The 21,129-nt window shown below is 33.3% G+C and overlaps 1 protein-coding gene and 1 pseudogene across 9 annotated transcripts in view; one reads left to right on the forward strand and one right to left on the reverse strand.

The window, feature by feature from the left end:
• HELQ (helicase, POLQ like) overlaps positions 1 to 21,129 on the forward strand; it is a 52,781-nt gene that overhangs the window by 23,218 nt on the left and 8,434 nt on the right. For all 9 annotated transcript variants that reach the window (XR_003045027.1, XM_025043800.1, XM_006907586.3 and 6 more), the window contains 8 exons: positions 4,286 to 4,427; positions 4,777 to 4,881; positions 11,411 to 11,669; positions 12,875 to 13,032; positions 14,002 to 14,100; positions 16,872 to 17,045; positions 19,138 to 19,251; positions 20,075 to 20,209. Coding sequence is in view for 8 of the 9 variants with exons in the window: in XM_025043800.1 (XP_024899568.1) it covers positions 4,286 to 4,427; positions 4,777 to 4,881; positions 11,411 to 11,669; positions 12,875 to 13,032; positions 14,002 to 14,100; positions 16,872 to 17,045; positions 19,138 to 19,251; positions 20,075 to 20,209 (1,186 nt within the window). In the remaining variant the exon portion in view is untranslated. The remainder of the gene's footprint in view (positions 1 to 4,285; positions 4,428 to 4,776; positions 4,882 to 11,410; positions 11,670 to 12,874; positions 13,033 to 14,001; positions 14,101 to 16,871; positions 17,046 to 19,137; positions 19,252 to 20,074; positions 20,210 to 21,129) is intronic.
• LOC102887405 lies at positions 2,774 to 3,801 on the reverse strand (annotated as a pseudogene).

Consider the following 21,129-nt stretch of genomic DNA (forward strand, 5'->3'; position numbering starts at 1 on the left):
GTCACACCCCTGTTATGTAACTTCTCTACTAAAATGCTGGTCTTTGCCTTAAGGAAGTCCTGACCATCGTTTCTGTGCATCCAGGATAGCACCTTTAAGAGAGCACATAATCTTGTTAATGATCCTGAAATCTGACCCCTTGTCTTGTTTTCTCCCACCTCCATGTTATCTTCCTAAGTTCCCTCCTTAATTTCTAAGCTTATAATGGCCTGTTCCTAGTAAGAGTTGCATTCTACTGATTTATCAGCCTGCTTGTCACCTTACTCCTAATTATGGTTTTTTTTGTTGTCATTTTGTTTTAGGTGAGCTGACCCCTTTCAGTATTTTCTGTAGTGCAGGCCTTGCAGTGGAGAATTCCCTCATTTTTGAATGTCTGGAAAGGTCTTTATTTCCCCTTCATATCTAAAGGAGAACTTAGCTGGATACATTATTCTTGGCTGATAGTTCCTTTCATTTAATAGTTTGAATATTTGATTCTATTCCTTTCTGGCTTGTAAGGTTTGTGCTGAGAAGTCTGATGATACTCTAATGAGTTTTTCTTTATAGGTTACCATGTGCTTTTCCCTGGCTGCCCTGAGAATTCTGTCTTTGTCGTTGATTTTTGATAATTTTATTAAACTGTGTCTTGGTGAAGGCCTTTTTGTTGAGATATTGGGTGTTCTGTTGACTTCTTGAATTCCAAGCTCCAGCTCATTCCTTAGATTTTGGAATTTCTCATCCACTATTTGTCTGAAAATGGTTTCTAGTCCCCGTTCCTTCTCCTCCCCTTCAAGAATTCCCATCATTCTTATGTTTCCTCTCCTGATGGTATTAGCTAGTTCTTGTATTTCTCTTTCATTATTTTTCATTCTTCGGTTTCTCTCTTCTTCTTTCTGATTTATTTGTAGATTTCTGTCTTCACTGATCCTTTCCTTCATTTGGTTGACTCTATTTCTCAAGCTTGTTATTTCATTTTCAATTCTTGCCATGTGTTCTTTATCTCCAGAAGGTCTATCTGGTTCTTTTTGAGGGTCTCAGTCTCCCAGCTAATGAACTTATCCTGCTCATCTAGTTGTTTCTTTCAATTCCTGAAATTGTTGATATGATTTGTTTTGGATCTCACTGCTTTTTTTCAGAAATACTATCCTTAATTTTCTGTCATTTAAATTGCTTATTTCTATGTCTGTAAGCTTATTTCTTGGAGATTTTTCTCTTTCTTTCTGAGAAGCCTTGTCACCTTGGTTGTTCATGGTATTTAATGGACTATTTCTCCGCCTAGGCATTAATGGAAATGTGCTCTGCATTTTTTGTCCAGAAATAAGATTTATTATATAATGGTCCCCAGCCTGTTGCAAAGAAGGTGTTTTTCTTCTGGTTTCCAGTAGGTGGTGTTTAAGCCTCTTGGATCTCTGCTTTATATAAAATCTTAATAATGTCTTTTTTTTTTCCTTATAGATGTTTAATCACTCTCACTACTCTCATTCTCAGTTCTTGTCAGTGTTAGCAACAGTTTTGGTAGTGTTAGCTCAGATTCCCATGGGGCTTCGTGGCATTCCATCTCAGAGGTTAGGGGGTGAGGACCCTCTTGGTTTGGATATAGGTACTGCAGCTCAGCCTCTGTTTTGCAACTGCAGCTGGTAAAACTCAACTATTGTTTCTCTCTGGTCCCCGCTTTTCTGCTGTCCGCATTTCTCTGACTTCTGCCCTGATGATGGGGCACTGCTACCAGCTGCAGGGAGCTCAGAGCACTCCCAGGCAGGGTTTTTCAGGGAACTCGCTGCTCCTTTTCCCCTCCCCCTCCTCCTACAGGGAACTCCGACTGTGAGAGGCAACTTCTTTACTTCTCCCAGTCCACTGTCCAACAGCCAGGGTTCTGACCTGTGGTAGCTCTTATGCACACATCCCACACTCAGACGTGCTCATGTGCAGTTTGGGTGTTTTTTGTTGAGTTTTAGATGTTCAGCTTATTGTCATTTCAAGGGGAGAGATCTGGGAACGTCTCTCACTCCGCCATGTTTAATCCAACCTACTTGGTGTAAAAATTTTTGTCTTTGTGTAGCTGAAGATGTCTTTATTTTAGCCTCACACCTTAAAACTTGCTAAGAAAAGAATTCTAGGTTTAATTTTTTTTTGGAGGGGTGACATGGTAGTATTGTTCATGTTTTTTAGGAGCCAGTGTTGCTCATTTTGTTTTTGCCTAAGCTTGCCATTTAGTCCCCTTCAGAAGCTTTTAGACTTTTCTCTTTAACCTTAAAATTTCATCATTGTGTATAATAATAATTGCAGCTTTTACACTCCCTCCCTCATGTCATAACAACTTTACATGCATTGATTTAACAGATCCTCAGTACGACTTTGTGAGCAAAGTCATATTTTATTATCCACATTTTATAGAAGGGAAAACTGGGGCACTGAAAAATTAAATAACTTCCCTGATTTCACGCCTAACAAAATGAATTTCAAAGCCAAGGTTTGAACCTGGGAAACTAATTCTACAATCCCAACTATCCCAATTTAGCTTTTCATTCATAGGGCTTAACTTGGGTATATACTTTCAATATAAAGTTTTGTGCCTTTCTTCATCTTAGAGTAATTTTTTTGATTGTTTTATTACTTTTTCCCCTTCATTATCTGTTCTCTGCTGTTGTAACTTCATGTAGATAGAATTGGAACTTCTTAGATTGAACTTTCATATCTCTTTTCTTCACATTTTTCAAACTATATGAGCTATGTGATTTTTTTTAATTTAATAAAGTTTTACTTTTCAAATTGTACAATCGATGGGACCTGTTTTTCATGCATCCTCACCTGCAGCTGAGGCACCCCACCCTTGGTGTTTCTGGTGTATATTACTAGAGCTCTGTACTTTGAAACTAGTTTAATAAGCCCTTTACTAAGTTGCTCCTGAAGGGCTGCCTTGGCCTAAGAGTCTCAGATTGTCTGTCTTTCAAAGACAACAGCTGGGGTTATAAGCTTATAGTTGGGAACTCTCTTACAGAGATTGTCATATGTCGCTTTGTCAAACAAGACTAAGTTATTAAGCTGATCCTGAACTTTGCCTTTGGACCCTTTCTTCTTTTTTGGCCTTGCCCCCACATTTGTTCACTGAGTCTTTGTCTTTTTTGGCTGACTTTCCATCATCTGTCTTATTTTTGTCATCCTTGGGCGGTGTAGTGAAGCTCTAAGAGCAGCTGCTACCACTGCGGCCACACTAAGGTGTCAGACAAAAAAAGAAAAAATGAGCTACGTGATTTTTTTTTTTAAGTTTACCTTCTATATAACAAAATCATTTTTTAGCTGTATCCCTTAACTATGTTCATTCATTATTCAGTGCTATTGAATTTTTAGAATGAATTAAAAAAAATTTTTTTATTTCCAAGAACTCTCTTCTTTTATTGCCTTTTTATAATGGTCTGCTTGTATATTGTGAATATAATACCCTCTAGAATTTTCTGTGGATAGTAATTAGATTGACTGATTGATTGATTACAGCAGAAAAGAAAAGCTTTATTAGAAGGGAAAGTACCCTTCCAGACATGGAAGTGGGCCTGAGCAAGAGAAGCATGGCTCAAAGGCCTAGAAGTTTTTGAAGTTCTGTTCCCTACGTTATCTGCTTCTGTCAGACATTTATTTTCTATGTTCTTATTTTTCTGTTATGTCATTAATTTTCTTTAAGTATTTGGTAATCTTAGCTGTCCATTAAGATTTATAAATAAAGGAGAAGGTTGATCAGTATAGGTAAATGTCAGGTTTTTTTCTCACCTTTGAACAAAAAAGCTGGCTACAGAATTCTATATACACAAGCAGGATTGAAATCACCATGTTTGTAGGTCAAAACATTTTAAATCTGCAACTTTATAATGTTGACAGTAATATAAATTTATAAATAAATAGGCATATGTTGGTGATACATGGTGATATTTTTCATTTATGGAATATAAAATCAAAAATATTTGGAGACTATTGCTACAGTGGAGTGGTCATGAGCTTTGCAGCTAGGCAGACTTATATTCAAATCATAGTTCTGGTAATTACTAATTTTGTGGGTTGAGGTTAACTTGTCTGTTTTTTAGTTAGCCCCTTTGAAAAAAATTAAATTAAAAAATATTACAAAGTTTTATAAGAATTATAGATATTGTACATGTACATAAAGAACCTAGGACATCATAGATTCTCAGTAGTTACTTATTTTAAGTTAATATGTCATTTAATTTAATAACACATAGATATAATGGAATTAAGAATTTAAAAAATAGGTGCTATTGCTCCAGAGTATCACTTTTAATTACTTTTATCAATTTCATAGAGTTATTTTGAGAGCCCCCTATGTTGCCAAAGAATTTTTAAAGAGGAATCAATATAAACAGATGATTGGCAGAGCTGGCCGTGCTGGAATAGATTCTGTTGGGGAGAGTATTCTTATATTGCAAGAAAAAGACAAGCAACAGGTAATACTCAATCTGATTGTTGGCTGGCGGTTTTGTCTTCTTTTCTTGGTGTTTGGTCTAGCCCTTTTATGAGATCATCTTTTTAAAATTACTATTAATATTCCTTTAATGTTTCCTTCTCTGTGATTAAGAATTAGGAAGAATAGTTTGAATACTTTTATATTTCGGGCAAACAATGAAAAGTATTTTCCCTATTTTTTTTCCATTTTCTTGAGCATAAGTGCTTAATTTTTTTGTCTATATGTTTATCTCCTCCTGCCTCCATAAGATCTATGCAAAATCAAAAATTTTACATAAAACACCATTTTTTATAATAATACAAAACATAATACTGCTTTAACTTTTGTAGGTATTGGACTTAATAAGCAGACCATTGGAAAACTGTTATAGCCATCTTGTTCAAGAATCTACCAAGGGAATCCAAACTTTGTTTCTCTCTTTGGTTGGTTTGAAGGTATTTTTTTAATATTTTAAAATCTTACTACTGTTACCCGAGATAGTAGAGGTTAAAAGTTATGAAAACTGTAAAGTATGAAAAAATATCAATTCTAATCTAATGTGGAAAAGAACAGTCTGTGACATGATAAATCTGAATCTAGATTTATATGTGCATTTTTGATTTTTGAGTTGTAAGGAATATGAGAAATCAACAAATTATAGCTGGGCATCAACTACAAGAAAAAAGACTTTGGTGGATACTATGGGGATACAGGGAACTGTAAAGACATGGGTCCTGATGTGGTTAATTCAACATCTCTGCCCTTGTTAAGAATAAGATTCAGCTGTAGTATTATGACCATTCTAAGATATTATAAACATTTGTGAGATCAATATAGTCTTTATCAGGCAGAAAAAAAATTTTTTTAAAGACAATAGGAAAACATTCTTTTTCCACAGATTAGAAATTAGCTCTCTATTTTAAAGTTACTCTTGAATTAAACTTCTTTTTTAGGATTATTCTTAAGTTTAACTTTGTGCCCCAGGTCACTCTGCCACAAAGTGGCAAAGCCAGGGTTTGAATTCACCTTTGTCTAACTACAGAACCAGTGCTCCTCACCTTTCATACAGTCTGCCTTCATCAACCTGAACAGTTTAAGTGAAAATACAAAAGACAATCGATACAAAATATGAGACAAGTTTTGATTACCTTGCAGATGAATAATGTAATATTATAATATCCCCCGGAAATTTAGAAGAGTGAAAGGCTGTAAGGAAGAGGATGAATTAGTTCTGGGTATTGAAGGAGATAGAGGTTTTAGATAAAAAGAAAGAAAGAAGTCATTCCAGGTGCTTATGTGTGAAATAATATGCAAGATGTGCCCTGGCCCCAGCTCTGTCTCTGTTACTTTGGGTAAGTTACTAACTTTCTCTTAAACATCATTTAGTATCCTTAACTGGAAAATGGGTATAACAGTATGTAGAAGTATTGCAAGATGAATTTGGAAGCAATCGTAGTATAATGTAATAAAGACCTGTAATAGGAGGGTTGCCAAGGAATTAATGGAGGGAGAGAGATTGTGAAAATTATCAAGTCTTATACATTAATATTTTTGAAAAGGTAACAGACTCAGATAGTTAGTGATTAGTCTAAAGTCATTCAGTAAGTTATAGTTTAGATGGGGCTATGATTTAGATTTCTACCTTGCCGGCCTGTGTATCATTGTGTATGTGGAACAGTCACCAAGTGCTCATGACACTTCACCAAGATAGATCATATTCTTGGCCATAAAATGAGTCTCAACAAATTTAAAAATTGAAATCATATAGAATATGGTATCTAATTACAACACAAGAATTATATACATCAGTAATAGAAAGATGTCAAGGAAATAGCCAAATGTTTAGAAACTAAATAGCATACTTTGACCTATGGTCAAAGTAGATACCACAAGGGAAATTACAAAATATTTTGAATGGAATGAAAATAAATACATCAAAATTAGTGGCATGCAGCTAAGGAAGTGCTTAAGGGGATATTTATAGCTTTAAATGCTTATAAGAATATAAGAAAGATCCAAAGTCAGTGATCTAAGTTTCACCTTTGGAAGCTAAAAACAAACAAATAAAATAGCCCAAAGTAAGTTGAAGGAAGGAAATAATATAAATAAAAGCAGAAATCAATGAAATAGAAACTAGACAAACAAGAGAAAAAAAATAATGAAACCACAAGCTAGTTCTTTGAAAAGATCAGTAAAATTATTGGTTGAATTGATCAGGAAGAAGAGAGAACATATAAATTATCGATATCAGAAATGAAAGGAGGTTCATTACTAAAGGTCCTAGAGATAGTAAAAGGATAGTGAGGAGTTATCCTTGAATAACTATCCTTGAAAACTGAAAAATGAATTCAACAACTTAGATGAAATGGCGAAAATTCTTGAAAGACACAATTCTCAAAATCTACTGAAATAGAAAAATAATCCTATATCAAAGAAATCAAATTTATAATTTAAAACATTTCTACAGCCATGCCACCCTGAACATATCCGATCTCGTCTGATCTCGAAGCTAAGCAGGGTCAGGCCTGGGTTACACTTCAATGGGAGACCACCTAGAAATATCAGGTGCTGTAGGCGTTTTAAAAAAATAAAAATAAAATAAAGCCTTCTCACAAAGAAAACTCCAGGTCCAACTGACTTCACCGGTGATTTCTAGCAAACATTTAAGGAAGAAATAATAACCAATTATACACATATTTTTCCAGAAATTAGAGGAAGAGAGAAGGAACACTGCTGATCTTATGAGACTGACATTACTCTGATACCAAAAGCAGACAAAGATATCATAATAACAGAAAACTATAGGTCAGTTTCTCTTATAAATAAATGTAAAAATCCTTATGGAAGTATTAGTAATCCAGCAGTATATTATAAGAGCAATATACCATGGTCAATCAGAGTTTATTGTAGTCATGCAAAGCTGGTTTTAACATTCAAAATTCAATCAGTGTAATTACCCATTCAACAGAATTCAACACCCATTCATGATAAAAACTCAGCAGTCTGGGAGTAGAAGAGAACTTCTTCAATCTGATAAATGGTGTTTATTAAAAAGAAGAGGAAGAAAAGGAAGAGGAGGAAGAGGAAGAAGAAGAAGAAGAAGAAACTACAAGTAACATCAGACTTAATGGCGAAAACTACATGTTTCCCCCTAAGATCAGGAAAAGAAGAGATATCTGCTCTTACCCTGCTATTCAACACATTGGAAGTTCTGGCCAATACAATAAGATAAAAGGAAGAAAAATAAAGGCATAGGGAAGGAAGGTATAAAACTATCTTACTTGCTGATAACACTGAGTTCAAGCAAAACCCAAAAGAATATGCAAAAAGCTAGAGTATAATTAGCAGTGTCACAGGATACAGGGTTAATGTACATACTCAATTGTATTTCTATAAACTTACTATAAAATAACTGGAAAAACATTTCCACTTATAATAGCATCAAAAAAACATGAAATGCTTAGCGATAAATTTAACATATGTCAAACTTATACACTGAAAACTAAAACACTGCTGAGAAAAGTTAAAGATAAATGGAGAGAGGTACCATGTTCATAAATTCGAGCACTCAGTTTTGTTCAGATGTACTTCTTCCCAGATTGGTCTATAATTTCAGTGCAATGCCAATAAAAATCTCTAAGTGTTTTTATGGAAATTGCAGGCAGATACGACAGTGTATTTGGATATGCAAACGAGTAGAATAACCAAAAATAATGTAAAAGAATAACAAAGTTAAGAGACTTCACACTATTTTACCACAAGATTTACTGTAAAGTTTCAGTAATCAAGACAGTATGATATTGGTGCAAGGATAGATATACAGACCAATAGATTAGTGAGTTCAGAATTAGACCCACACAATATGATCAATTTTAAACAAAGGTACCACAATATTTAAATGGAGAAAGGATAGTTTTTTCACTAAATGGTACTGGAAAAACTAGCTAACCATATGGGACAAAAAAAATTAACCTCTACTCTGACCTCACATAGTCCAAAAAATTAACTCAAAGTGGATCATTGACCTAAACTTTAAATGCTAAAATAAAACTTGTAGAAAATATAGGAGAAAAATTTTTGTTACCTTTGGTTAGGCAAAGTTTTCTTACATAGGGAACAAAAAACAAACTATGAAAGAAAAATCAATTAAATAGACTTCATCGTAATTAAAAATTCTTTTTAAAAAACAGTGCTAAAATAAGTGAAAAGGCTGGGGGAAATATTCATAATGCATACATCTGACAAATACGTATGTGAGTTAGGACTCAGCAAAAGGCAATGGAATTGGGAGGGAGTGTGGACTTCATTTGAGACCAGAGAACTCAAGTAACAGGGACACTGGGGGAATTAACTTGGCCTCAAGGGTATAGTTTTACAGCCAGGATGAAAAGCTCACAGCAGTTTCATTTAAATTCTGTTTTAACAATCGGAGAACAGCAGCAAGAAGTCCAGGCAGCAGTCTGTTCAGATTAGCAGGTAAGTAGCTATTGTTTAAAACCTGCCCATAGGAGACAGAGCTCAAACTACTGGGCCCAGTCAGTCTTGAGGAGGACAAGCCATCAGGGTTCCTCCCACACCTGGGGTTGGGTGTTCACAACAGAGCTGTAGTGTAGAAGGAGGCTGGAATGATAGTAGGAGTGGAGAATCAGGAAAATCTTCAGAGTTAGAATTGAAGCAGAAGCAGGTCCTTTGGACAGGAACAACCAGATGGAATAGGGGTGAGAGACGAGAGTGATTTGGGTAATGTGAGGTCAGGAGGCAGAGGGTGGAGGTAAGCATCCCTGGAGAGGCTAGGTCCATGCTTTGGTGGAAGAGAAGGAAACTCCAAGAATTAATAAGAAAACATACCAGCTGTTGGGCCATAACATTTAGGAATCCTCCAATTGTTTATCACAATCATGTTTCAGACACCCTGTTAGACACTGCATGTTTTATCTGTGATCCTTGCATACATTTGAATTAAGTAGTAGAACTCTCCTTTTACAAAAAGAATCTAAAAAAGAGGTAGGTTGTGTAGGCTGCTTTCAACCATATCTCTGCATTTGCACATGCTGGTCCACACTCTTACAGTCTCTTGCCTGGAGCACTGTTATTACCTTCTAACTTGTCTCCTTGCATTCACTCTGCCCTGCGTTTCCACATCCCCTCCAAGTATTCTTCACATAGATTTATCTTATCAAAATGTAAAATCTGAACATGTAACTTGCTTTTGCTTAAAATTTGTCAATAGTTTCTCATTGCTTTTAGGGCTAATCCCTTATCATGGTCTACCTTGTAGATTTGGCCTCTGCCTATCTCTCCATCCTCATTTCTCACCAGCCTTCTCCCGCCCTGCCCTGCAGACATACTGGCCTTCTGTTTTTATATCTCAAACTACTATGCTGCCTCGTACCCCAGTGCTCCCTAAGCCTAGGACTTACCCATCTTACTTCCCCATCTCCAGTTTCACTCTCACTCACAACTTTGTCCAGTTAACTCCACTAAACCTTCAGATTTTCACTTAACCATTGCTTCCTCAGGGAAGCCTCCCTATGCCCTTGAATCTAGTCAGTCTATCGTTGTATGCTTTGTAGAACCATATTCCTTTCTTTTAATAGCATCTATCAATTTGTAATTGTATTCTTGGTAGTACAGTTATTTGGCTAATAACTTTACCCCCCTGGAATGTAAACCCTGTGAAAGCAGGATTCACATTTATTTTCATTTATCACTGACTTCCAGTGCCTAGCACAGTGCCTGGCATGTGGTTGGCTCTCAGTAAGTACTTAAATTAATTAATGGATCAATGCTTTAATTAATTAATTGGAGTTGGGCATGTGTGAACTTGTAGATCGGGGCAACAGTGGGAAATCCAACTTTAAGATGTTGTGGAGGCCAGAGGTAGAGACTGGCCCAGAGGGTTTAAATCACTGTGTCTAAAAGTTTATCACAAAGGGGTAGAAAAATAGCATTATGGTAGTTAGAAGGGTGAAGTAAAGTTTGTTTATTTTGTTGTGTTTTTCTTTTACCCACAGTGTTCATTGTAATTAACATAGTAGAAAACAATGTAAAACATAAGTACATTGATAATTTACAAACTATCAGTTCTTGAATATCTTAAAAGTATAATTTTAGCCTAAGTAAATACTGTATTAAGAATGACTTTTATTAAAAGAAACAACAGGAAATGTCATTATGTTTTGTTGTCCTTTATGTGGATTTGATATGAAATGACTAATGTTTTCCAGTTGAAATATTATCAGAATTGTAAGAGAGAAATATGCTTATTGATTGACTATATTTCCGTATAAAATGCTGATTTCATTGAAATTGGCTAATATAAAATTATTCTAATTCACAGTCAGCTCTATATCTGAATACCAAATGGAAGGTTAATTATTACTTATGATTGCCATTATAAGTTTTAAATAGTGAATAAGAGGGGGAGAGAAAAAGGCAGCAAAAGAACAGAAAAAGGAGATGGGAGTGAGAAAGACAAAAAGAGGTAGAAAACTGCCATTTATTTTTATGTAATATGTCAGGGAAAGTATTACCTGATCCTGTTTCAGTGGAGACTTTTAGATATGTTTTCCATATGTCTCTCTCTCTTTTTTTTTTTAAATACAATTTTTAGAGCTAAAGAATGTTCTCACAGGTGGCTAGAAAGGGATGAAGGGGAGATTCCTGAAAGAGACAGTGGGAATGAGGAGTAGTAAACAGCACAGCTTTGGAGATATTATGAAAAATTAGTCAAAATCCTAAGGAGTATTTAAGTGAAAAATGTGTAGATGTTTTCATAAAAAGTATGAATATGATAACTGTCTTCTCCCTTAAAATATTTTTTCTTAATTTTAAAATGTCATAAAATTATTTACATATATGCAGTTATGTAGATTTTATTTAGATAACTTTGAGGTATGAAAATGAATCATCATCTTGAATAATATGCATTCAAAGTGATGTCTTGAATTAAGGAAAATGTTCTAATGTCCTGAATTGTTTCAGATCGCAACAAATCTCCATGACATATATCACTTTATGAGTGGTACATTTTTTGGTGTTCAGCAAAAGATTTTGTTGAAAGAAAAAAGTCTCTGGGAAATAACTGTCGAATCACTTAGATACCTGATAGAAAAAGGACTCCTGCAAAAAGACACTATTTTGACAGAAAAAGGACGTATGCAAAAGGACGCTCTATGTGAGTTTAAAGAAGAGTTCCAGTATAGTTTTCATATTACAAGGTTGGGACGAGCTTCTTTTAAGGGTAAGAGTTTACCTAAATCTCATTATTAATCTGAGGGAATGCTTTGGAAAAAATAAAAAATTATTCTGTTACTTTAAATTGGATTTGTAATTTTATATTAATAAATTTATTTTATAATAATAAGCTGTAGACTACTTCAACATTAAAAGGTTGAAAAATGTTTTGAATTACAATATAGGGTACTGCAGAAGTATATAGAGAAAAAAGTATTCATCCCTCCTCCACACTCCCCTCTCCCAGCCATCACAGAAATCTTAATATCCTACCAAGAATAACAATTTTGTGTATATCTTTCCAGACATTTTCTGTATATTTAATTTCAGTGCATAATACATACATATATACAAGTTTAAAGTTTTTTTAAGCTTTTGTTTTTAAATAAATGATCATTTATGTTGTTCTGGAACTTGCTTTTTTTGCTAAATTATCCATGACAGTGAATTGTTTTTTCTTAATGGCTACATCATCATTTGCTTAATGAAAAATAATGTCTGTTGTTAAAAAAAATTCTTAGAACTCAGAATTATGAAAAGGAAAATCCCATACTCCTGTCCCATTTCCACTCTCCCAGAGGCTACCACCATTAACAGTTTGAAATATCTGTCCTTCCAAATATTGTTATGCATGTGTGTATATATATATATGCATACATTTGTCTGGATGTGTATACATATATACACACATATGTGCATATGCACAGTTTATTTTTTTAAATGAAATCATTTAAAAAATGATTTGTAAGTATGTTTTAGCAGCTTGTTTTTCTCATGTGTGAGATATTGTGAATATCTTAACATGTCAATCTCTTTAAATCTACCTCATTTTCTTTTTATAGTTCAGTCGTTCTTAGTATGGATGCCATAATTTATTTAATTATTCCTCTGTTGATGGACATTTGCTCTGTTTCTGATTTTTCTCAATTATAAACAAGGCTGCATGGGCATCTCTATTCATGTATTTTTGGATATATGTGGAACTGTTTTTCTGGGTTAGATTCCCCAGAACAGAGTAGTTGGGTCAGAATGTATGTACTTACTAAATAGATGGATACTATGAAAATGACCTCCAAAATAGCTGTGCTAAATTATGTAAGAGATTTTGGACTTTTTGTTATATTTTGGCAACTTCTAGATAAGACTCTTTGAAATCATCTCTTTCCCCCTTTGAAAATTAAAAAAGATTAAATATTTGTATCTTTCTTTTAGGAACTATAGATTTGGCTTATTGTGACATTCTCTACAGAGACTTGAAGAAAGGCCTTGAAGGCCTTGTGCTTGAAAGCCTTCTTCATCTAATTTACCTAACCACTCCCTATGATATGGCTTTTCAGCGTGACCCTGATTGGATGATATACTTCAGACAGGTGAGACTGTAAGATTCTTCAATATAGACTACTTAGTCTATTAATAATGATATGATTTTTGTCAAGTGATTATTCACTTTTTTTCCTAACAAAATAGATTTGAAATTGGGCCTTTAGTTCTTTCAGTTTTTAAAATAGTAATATGGCAATAGCACTTTTGGTTTTGGTTTGTTTAACAAATATTATTTTTCTGTTAAATATAAACATGTTCATTATCAAAAAAATAAAAGTACAGAAAAGAAAAAAGGATCATCCCTCTTCCCATTCCAGATAGTTACCGTTCTAATTTGGTGACCACTACATTTCATAATGCCTAATATATAAAGAAAGCCGTAAAGGCTGTCTCTGATGATTGAGAGTTTAATTCCATGAAAGCTCTATCAGAGCCAAGCATGATGATACACCCAACCTGCTAATGTTAATACCTGAGAAGGAATATCAGTTTGACCCTTGTAGCAGGGTGGAAGTGGCCCTTTTTTTACAAAAGCAAGTGGTAGAATATATTCTGTTGAGACTTTACTGTAAAGTCACTTATACATGAACATATATTAGGCGGAAGTGATATGCAGCTTTTAGTTGTAAGTAATTAACTTTCTTTTTAATATATTTTAAAATTATTAATGTAAACTTTCTTAAGTGATACTGTATAATGCAGTTATTTTCAAAAGACTTTCCTCCTCTCTCTCCCTAGACATCTCTAATATTAAACATAATCACAGTCCATGGAAACCATACTCCATGGTCACAGTACTTGTGACCATGTCTTTAAACAATTCTACTAAAGTATGTTATATTTTAATTTTTTTTTAAGTTTTCAGTATTTGTAAATATAATTTGCGTTGTTTTTTTCATATCCTTTAAAATCATGAAAATGTGATATCACAGGAAATACTGGATTTGGTTCAAATGGCAGATTATTTTTAAAGTTACAATTTGACTTTTCTATATATTTACTCTTTTTCTATGTAGTTTAGCCAGCTCAGTCCAGCAGAACAAAATGCAGCCGCTCTTGTTGGAGTCTCAGAAAACTATATTGGGAAGAAAGCATCAGGTCAGGCTATCAAGAAGGTACCACAGTCTTTTTTTCCTTCCTAAATAACTAGGTTCATCTAACAAAATTAATGCTGTTGTATCATAGAATCTAATATTTATTCTTAGTTTACTACATAGACAACTTATTAACATTTATCTAAATAAATGCATTTGTCTAATTTATAGTCACATTCACACATATATACAACCTATAAATACCGCAGGAAATGTAAACTTGTTAACTTGATGTTTGTTTTTGTTTCACCTTTTTTTCCTTTAAATTAATATAATTCCCATTTTACTACTTAGGACATCTGAGGACCAGAAATTTAGGCATTTTTTAATAATAGTATTTATTTCTGGGTAGTGTGATGGCCTTTTTTTTGTACCTTTGTATTTCTGAAATATTCTGTCATGCACATATACAGCTTTTATCATAGGAAAGGGTAAACCTTATTCTTAGGCTACTTATGGCTTATATTCTAAAAATTATAAAATATTTATAAAATGTTTTGATGGTATTATGTAACCCTGAAATAAGTTCAATTCAAGGGAGAAAAATATTTTTCCTAGAAACTTTTTATTAGGCATTCTACTTGGTATCAAGGATTCTAAGATAGGACAGGTTTGGGGTTTTTATTGTTATTGTTGTTTGTTGTCCTCAAAGAACTCCCAAATCTAGTATTGATATACATGAAGCATTCTAGAAGGTTGAAGCGAATAAGCTAATACTCTTGTGAGTGACACATTTTAAAGTTTTAAAGTTCAGTCATCAAGCATGAAGCAAGTGTTTAAAGCTACATTAACTTTAAAAGAAATGGAAATAATTCTTTGGCTAACATGCCTGTAAATTCCTTGTTAATATCATTTTCCTCATGATACTGTTTTTCATTTTTAATTTTCTTTGGAATCTAATAGTCATTGAAATCTAATTATCTTACCTATTATTTCCCCCTATATCTTTTAAATTTACATACATATTACTGATTTTATTTTGAAAAATGGAAGATAGTGTTTACTCTCATTTGAAATGAATGGTGCAACTACCCCGTGTATTGCTATATCATAAATCTATAAATACCTGTATTCAACATTCACAGTGTTTAGATTGATTCTTTTCCCTCAGAAGTGGCTATATTGTTTAGACCTTCAAAATGTTGAGTAAAAATATTTCTTAAAACAAACCATTTATATTGAACTCTAAAATATAAAATGAAAACAAAATTATTTAAAAAATCATTAATTTGGAAATCATTACAAAATAATAAACATTTACAAAATCTTATTAGAATAATGTATCTTTAAACTTGAATTGGAATTCGTTTTTGTTACATTTTACGAAATACAGTCAATAAATGTTTGTTCAATTGATAATGAAATGTTTAAAACAGTATGAGCATGAATTTATCTTAATTACAAATGTTACTAGTTTAAAATTTTGGAGTATCTTTTTTTGTAATTCTAGAGAACATGGTATTTACTTAAAATCTAATTGATTTCTCCACATTGAAAAAGACCTACCCTTTTCTTTAAACATTTCTTGTAAAAGATCTTGAAATTGGCATAAAGCATCTTACTGTGTTATATAATGATATCATTTTTCTGGACTTAGAAAATACATTCTAAGCAAAATCTACATTGAATCAATTTCTGGTTAATAATGATGGTGCACTAAAGTTGGGAAATTAAAAGCGATCTTTTCCTACTTGTTATTCAACTTGTTATTCATGCTTTTTGGCCTAATGCTTTTTTAAAAGAGTGACTCTTACATACAGTATCAACATGCAGAATCTTAATTTATATATCCTTCAAAATGTCGGTCTAAGTTCTCATCTCAGATATTCTATATATCATTTTGTATTTTATACCTATTTTTTCTCTTTTAAGTTTATCTTTTTTCCCCTCCGATTTTAAGTATGTTATTTAGAGTTAGCTTGGTATTAACTATGAAATACTTTACATAAAAAATAGTCACTAGACACCACAGACAAGAGCAAGTACACAGAATAGAAATTGTCACAGTCACACATATATACAACCTATGAATACCACAGGAAATGTAAAGATTTCAGCTCCTTCCTTTCCTCTATTTTCCCGGGGCTACCGTCACAAATTAGCACAAACTTGGGTGTCTTAAAACAGCAGAAATTTATTCTCACAGTTCAGGAGGCCAGAAGTCTGCAATCAAAATGCTGGCAGGGTTGGTTCCTTCTGGAGACTCAGAGGAAGAAACCATCTTGTCTCCCCTAGCTTCCAGTGGTTGCTGGCAATCCTTGGTTTGTTTTCCCTTGCTTGTAGATGCATCCCTCCAATATCTGCCTCCATCTTCACATTGCCCTCTTGTCTGTGTCACTCTGTGCCCTCTCTTCTTATAAGGACATCAGTCATTGAATAAAGAGCCCTAAAGAGCCCACTGTACATCCAGGATGTTTCCTCTCAAGATCCTTAACTAATTACATCTGCAAAGTTCCTATTCTCAAATGAGATCACATTCACAGATAGCAGGAGTTAGGACTTAAATGTATCTTTTTTGGGAGGACACAGTTCAACCTATTACACTCCCTATAGGAAGAAGTTTAATTTAAATTGGAAATAAACTGGCATATATTTTTTAATACTTGAAAAAATGATAATCAATTTGAATTAATCTAAGGGGTACGTATGTTAGAACTTAATTTTATTTCTATGGAATGATTCTATCCTTGCTCTCCCTTGGTACAACTTCATTCACTTTACCTTTTGTCCAATTTGAATATAATATACATTTTTAGCAGGTTTAGTACATAAATTTATTTGTGTCTTTCTAGAAAGTGGACAAGAACATTGTCAACAGACTATACCTGTCTTTTATTCTTTATACCTTGCTCAAAGAGACCAACATTTGGAATGTGTCTGAAAAATTTAATATGCCTCGAGGATATGTACAAAATCTTCTCACTGCAGCTGCCACATTCTCATCTTGTGTGTTACATTTCTGTGAGGTAATTCCACTAATTAGATTACATGCGCATTTTGCATTTTCTTATTTTAACTGTTACTAAACTCATTAACCAGTTAGCATTTTCTCGTCGTTGACTTATTCTGTTATTACAAAGCACTCACAATATTTTAAAATATATTTTTGTTTCTTCCACTTAAAAAAATACTATATACATACTTATAGTAAGGATACAAAAATGACAGAATCAACCAAAATATGTAAAGAACAAGTAGAAAGCACCTAGTTATCCCTACTCTTAGAACCACCGTTAATAGTTTCAAGTGTTTGGAATCAACTCTTAAAATTACATTTCTCCATTGATGTAGATTCTGTGTAGTTTCTTATGAGTGATAACCATGTGAAGGATTTTATTAGTATGTTATCAATATCCAACAGCTACTTTGTAACTACTTAGTACTATGTTCTTTTGATTGCCTCAGTAACTTACCATTTTTGCTTCCAATGTCTTTAGGTTTCTACAATAAATGTTCATTTTATAAAATAATTTGAGAAAACTTTATTTCAGCCATATGTATTTGGGATTATATTTTATACCTATTTTACTAAAAGGAGCTTTAAGAATTTCCTTAAATAACACAACAAAGCTTACCAGTCTTTCCTACTCAAATAATTTTTTTGATGAATTTATAACATAAGCCATTTTGCTGCATTTAAATTTCTTATTATTGGGTGACATAATCCTTTCCATATTTGTTTCTGTACTCAATTTTTAAAAAAACTTTTCTCCCATGAATTCTATTTTTAGACTTAAAATCTTCATTTCTCTATCTTAAATCTTCATATTTTATGTATGTATATGGCAGTTAATTCTGTCATATGTACTAATGAGTAAATAATCCAAAATACTTGACTTTGGTTGAAAGATAATTATTTTAGCACATTTACCTTTCTAAATATCTTCTACTTATGCTGATTTTTTAATATTAGCTTCCATTTTCTAATCATAGGCTAGCTAAGCAGTATACAAAAATTATGAATAATAAGCTAGTCTTTAAAATATATTTTTTTAAGTTTTCTGTTCTTCATATTTAAAGGTGTTTCCATAATATTCTATCCTTTCGTTTCAATTAGGCCTATAAGGACTTCAGCCTGTAGAATTGTTCAAGTAAAAGAATCTTTACATCAAACTTGAAAAACAACCACTAAAATTTATGATGATTGATTCAGGAAAACTCTACCTGACAACTTGTGCTTTCAAGAATATATTTTCAATATTTTAACAGGTTTTTTTCTCTTTAAATAGTTATGTAAGTGGTATAAAATAGTACACCAATTGTATTAAGATGCCTTTAACTGCAAGTTAACAGAAAACTCTGTAGAAGTTTAAACAATAGGAAAAAAGTTAAAACGATAGGAAAGCTAGAGCTAAGGCAATTCCAGGGGTGATTGATTCAGTAGTTTTATTCATGGTTACTTTTCTTCTCTTTACTCTTTCATCTTTAGTACATTGACTACTTTCCTGGTGGTCACAGAATGACTAACTAATGCTGTTCCATGCATCACATACTCTCACAGTGATACAGAAATGTTGGAAAGGGACTTTTAAAAAAATAAACTAGTATATAGGAATTTCAAATGTATGTAAAAGAAGACAGTAATATAATGAATACCCATTTATTCACCCAGCATTAGTAATTATTGACTCATGGCTTCTAATATTTTTTTTTGTTTTAAATATCATTACACTGAACATCATCATGCACTTACATCTTTTCATAGTTAATATTTTGTCTTTAGGATATATCCCCAGAGGTGGGAATTGTTTTCATTCATTTGGGAAAGAAAAACTATGCAATCACTTGTTGGTGTTTTGATAAAAATGAATAGAACTCTTCTTAGTGATTTATTTTTTGGTTTTCAGTCTTTTTCTTAACACCACATCATTAAATTTATCAGAGTCTTTGCCATGTTTTCTCATGACAATTTTTTTTGGAATTATTGTTCACCTCTGGCTTAACTCAAGTTCCAGAACTTACATAATGGAACATCCTCTCTGAGTCCCCTGCCATGCAAACTAAACTTTGAAATAACTTACCAGGTTTAAATTCTGTATATTTCTTTGTGTTCTGCAGGAACTTGAGGAGTTTTGGGTTTATAGAGCCCTTTTGGTAGAACTTACCAAGAAGTTGACTTACTGTGTAAAGGCAGAGTTAATCCCTCTCATGGAAGTGACTGGAGTTTTAGAGGTTAGTAGCTTCCCATTTTCCCAGCTGAGATGATTTCACCTAACTGTGAAGTCTTGTCACAGGGTAGGTAACAATAACAGCCTTATTGCTCATTTGTCATGGAAGTCTTTTTTTTTTTTTTTTCCTTTTCTTTTCTTTTCTTTTCTTTTTAAATTGCTGTCATGGCCTCTTAGAAATCCTGTTAATCCTGAAGCACAAATATGACACTCCCTAAGTATATGGGTGCTGTCACCCATCCTTAGCATCTCTTCCTTTCTCCTCTCCAGTGAAGAATTACCTTCTGTCAGTTTAGACTCAGTGTTCGTTTAAAGTACTGGTAAAAAGGCTTATTTACATTTTTAATAGAGTAAAAAGAAAGTATCCTCAACTGGCTTTTTAGCTTTCTGTTTTGACCAACCTTTAAGTTTATTCTCTGTTATTCAGAACACACACACACACACACACACACACAGTCCCCTAAGTAGATGATGAGAACATTTTAATGATATTGGACTAGAACTTAATGATATTGGACTAGAACATTTTCATTGCAGTCTGAAATAATGCCTCTAGCCTAAGGACCTTAATGGATTTTTTCATTGCTAATTACAACATCAGTTGACTTATGCTACACAGAAGGCTATCTTGCAGTCAAATTAGAATCACCTAAATGAGTCTTTTAAAATTTCTCAGGATTCTGATGTGTTATCTCTTCATTTTTACCTTATTATCTTAGTTTATGCCTATCTCTTGTATGTGACATTTTTCCCTTCGATAAGACATTTTAATTATTTTTTCCTAATCCCAAATTCAGATCCTACTGATTTTTTTAAATACTTTTCAGGGTCGAGCAAAACAGTTATACAATGGAGGGTATAAAAGTCTAGCGCACTTAGCTAACGCAGATCCTGAAGTGCTGATAAGGACAATTGATCATTTATCAAGGCGCCAGGCCAAGCAAATTGTTTCCTCAGCAAAGGTAAGCAAACCATTTTTTAACCTTTATGATATTTTGTAGTGTTATGTCCTTATACCTTAGACATAAAAACAAAAACATTTAACTATAGACACAAAAGTATATACTCACAATATGTGGATAAAAATAGTGCATCTGTTATGATACAAGGCTTGCTAAAAAGAGAAAAAAGACCTCCTAAAAAATAATGTCAAGAGTTCAGTGAAGAACAGAGACTCTAAAACTCACTGAATTCTGCCTCCTCATACCTTTTTCATGAAAGTCCTTTCCTCAGGATCTTCAACACCTGGTCTTTCCACCTTTGAACACCTTCATTGACAACAAGCTTACAACCTCAAAACTAGGTGGTTCTATTTCTAGATATATTTAGAGTTACAAAAAGCATCCCAGTATTATGAGGCTCAATATTGCCGCCTTAAAATGTTGACCATTACATTGTAGTACTGCTCTCTGGATCTATATGGTAGTTTTTCACATATTTGAAAACAGCTCTTATTGCCTCCAGCGGATTGTTTCTCTTTTCTGTTTCTTTCATCCATGTTAAATAATCTATCACTGTCCTAGTTACCCTTTGCTAGGTGCAGTCCTATTTGTCATTACCCTCTCGCTCTGTGTGCAGCAGTTTGAGGTTATTTCCTTTTGGATTTCAACTATAGTTCCATTCTCAGGACCTGAAATGCTTAACTTTAAAAAAAACTTCATCGTTACACAATTGTCATATACAGATCAGAATTAGCTAAAAAGTAAATTTCCATCGCACTTTTTTTAATGTGCTCACATTGTTTACATTACTTTCATTAATCTTTACAACAATCCTGTGAGGTGGGCAGAGTCAGTGTTATCTTCAATTCAAGGACACTAAAACTGACCTTGTTCCATTAGATTAGGAATTCCAGGTTGTTAGGTATGAAGTTATAGTCATT

The sequence above is a fragment of the Pteropus alecto genome, unplaced genomic scaffold (genome assembly GCF_000325575.1).
Source record: "Pteropus alecto unplaced genomic scaffold, ASM32557v1 scaffold161, whole genome shotgun sequence".
Lineage (NCBI taxonomy): Eukaryota > Metazoa > Chordata > Mammalia > Chiroptera > Pteropodidae > Pteropus > Pteropus alecto.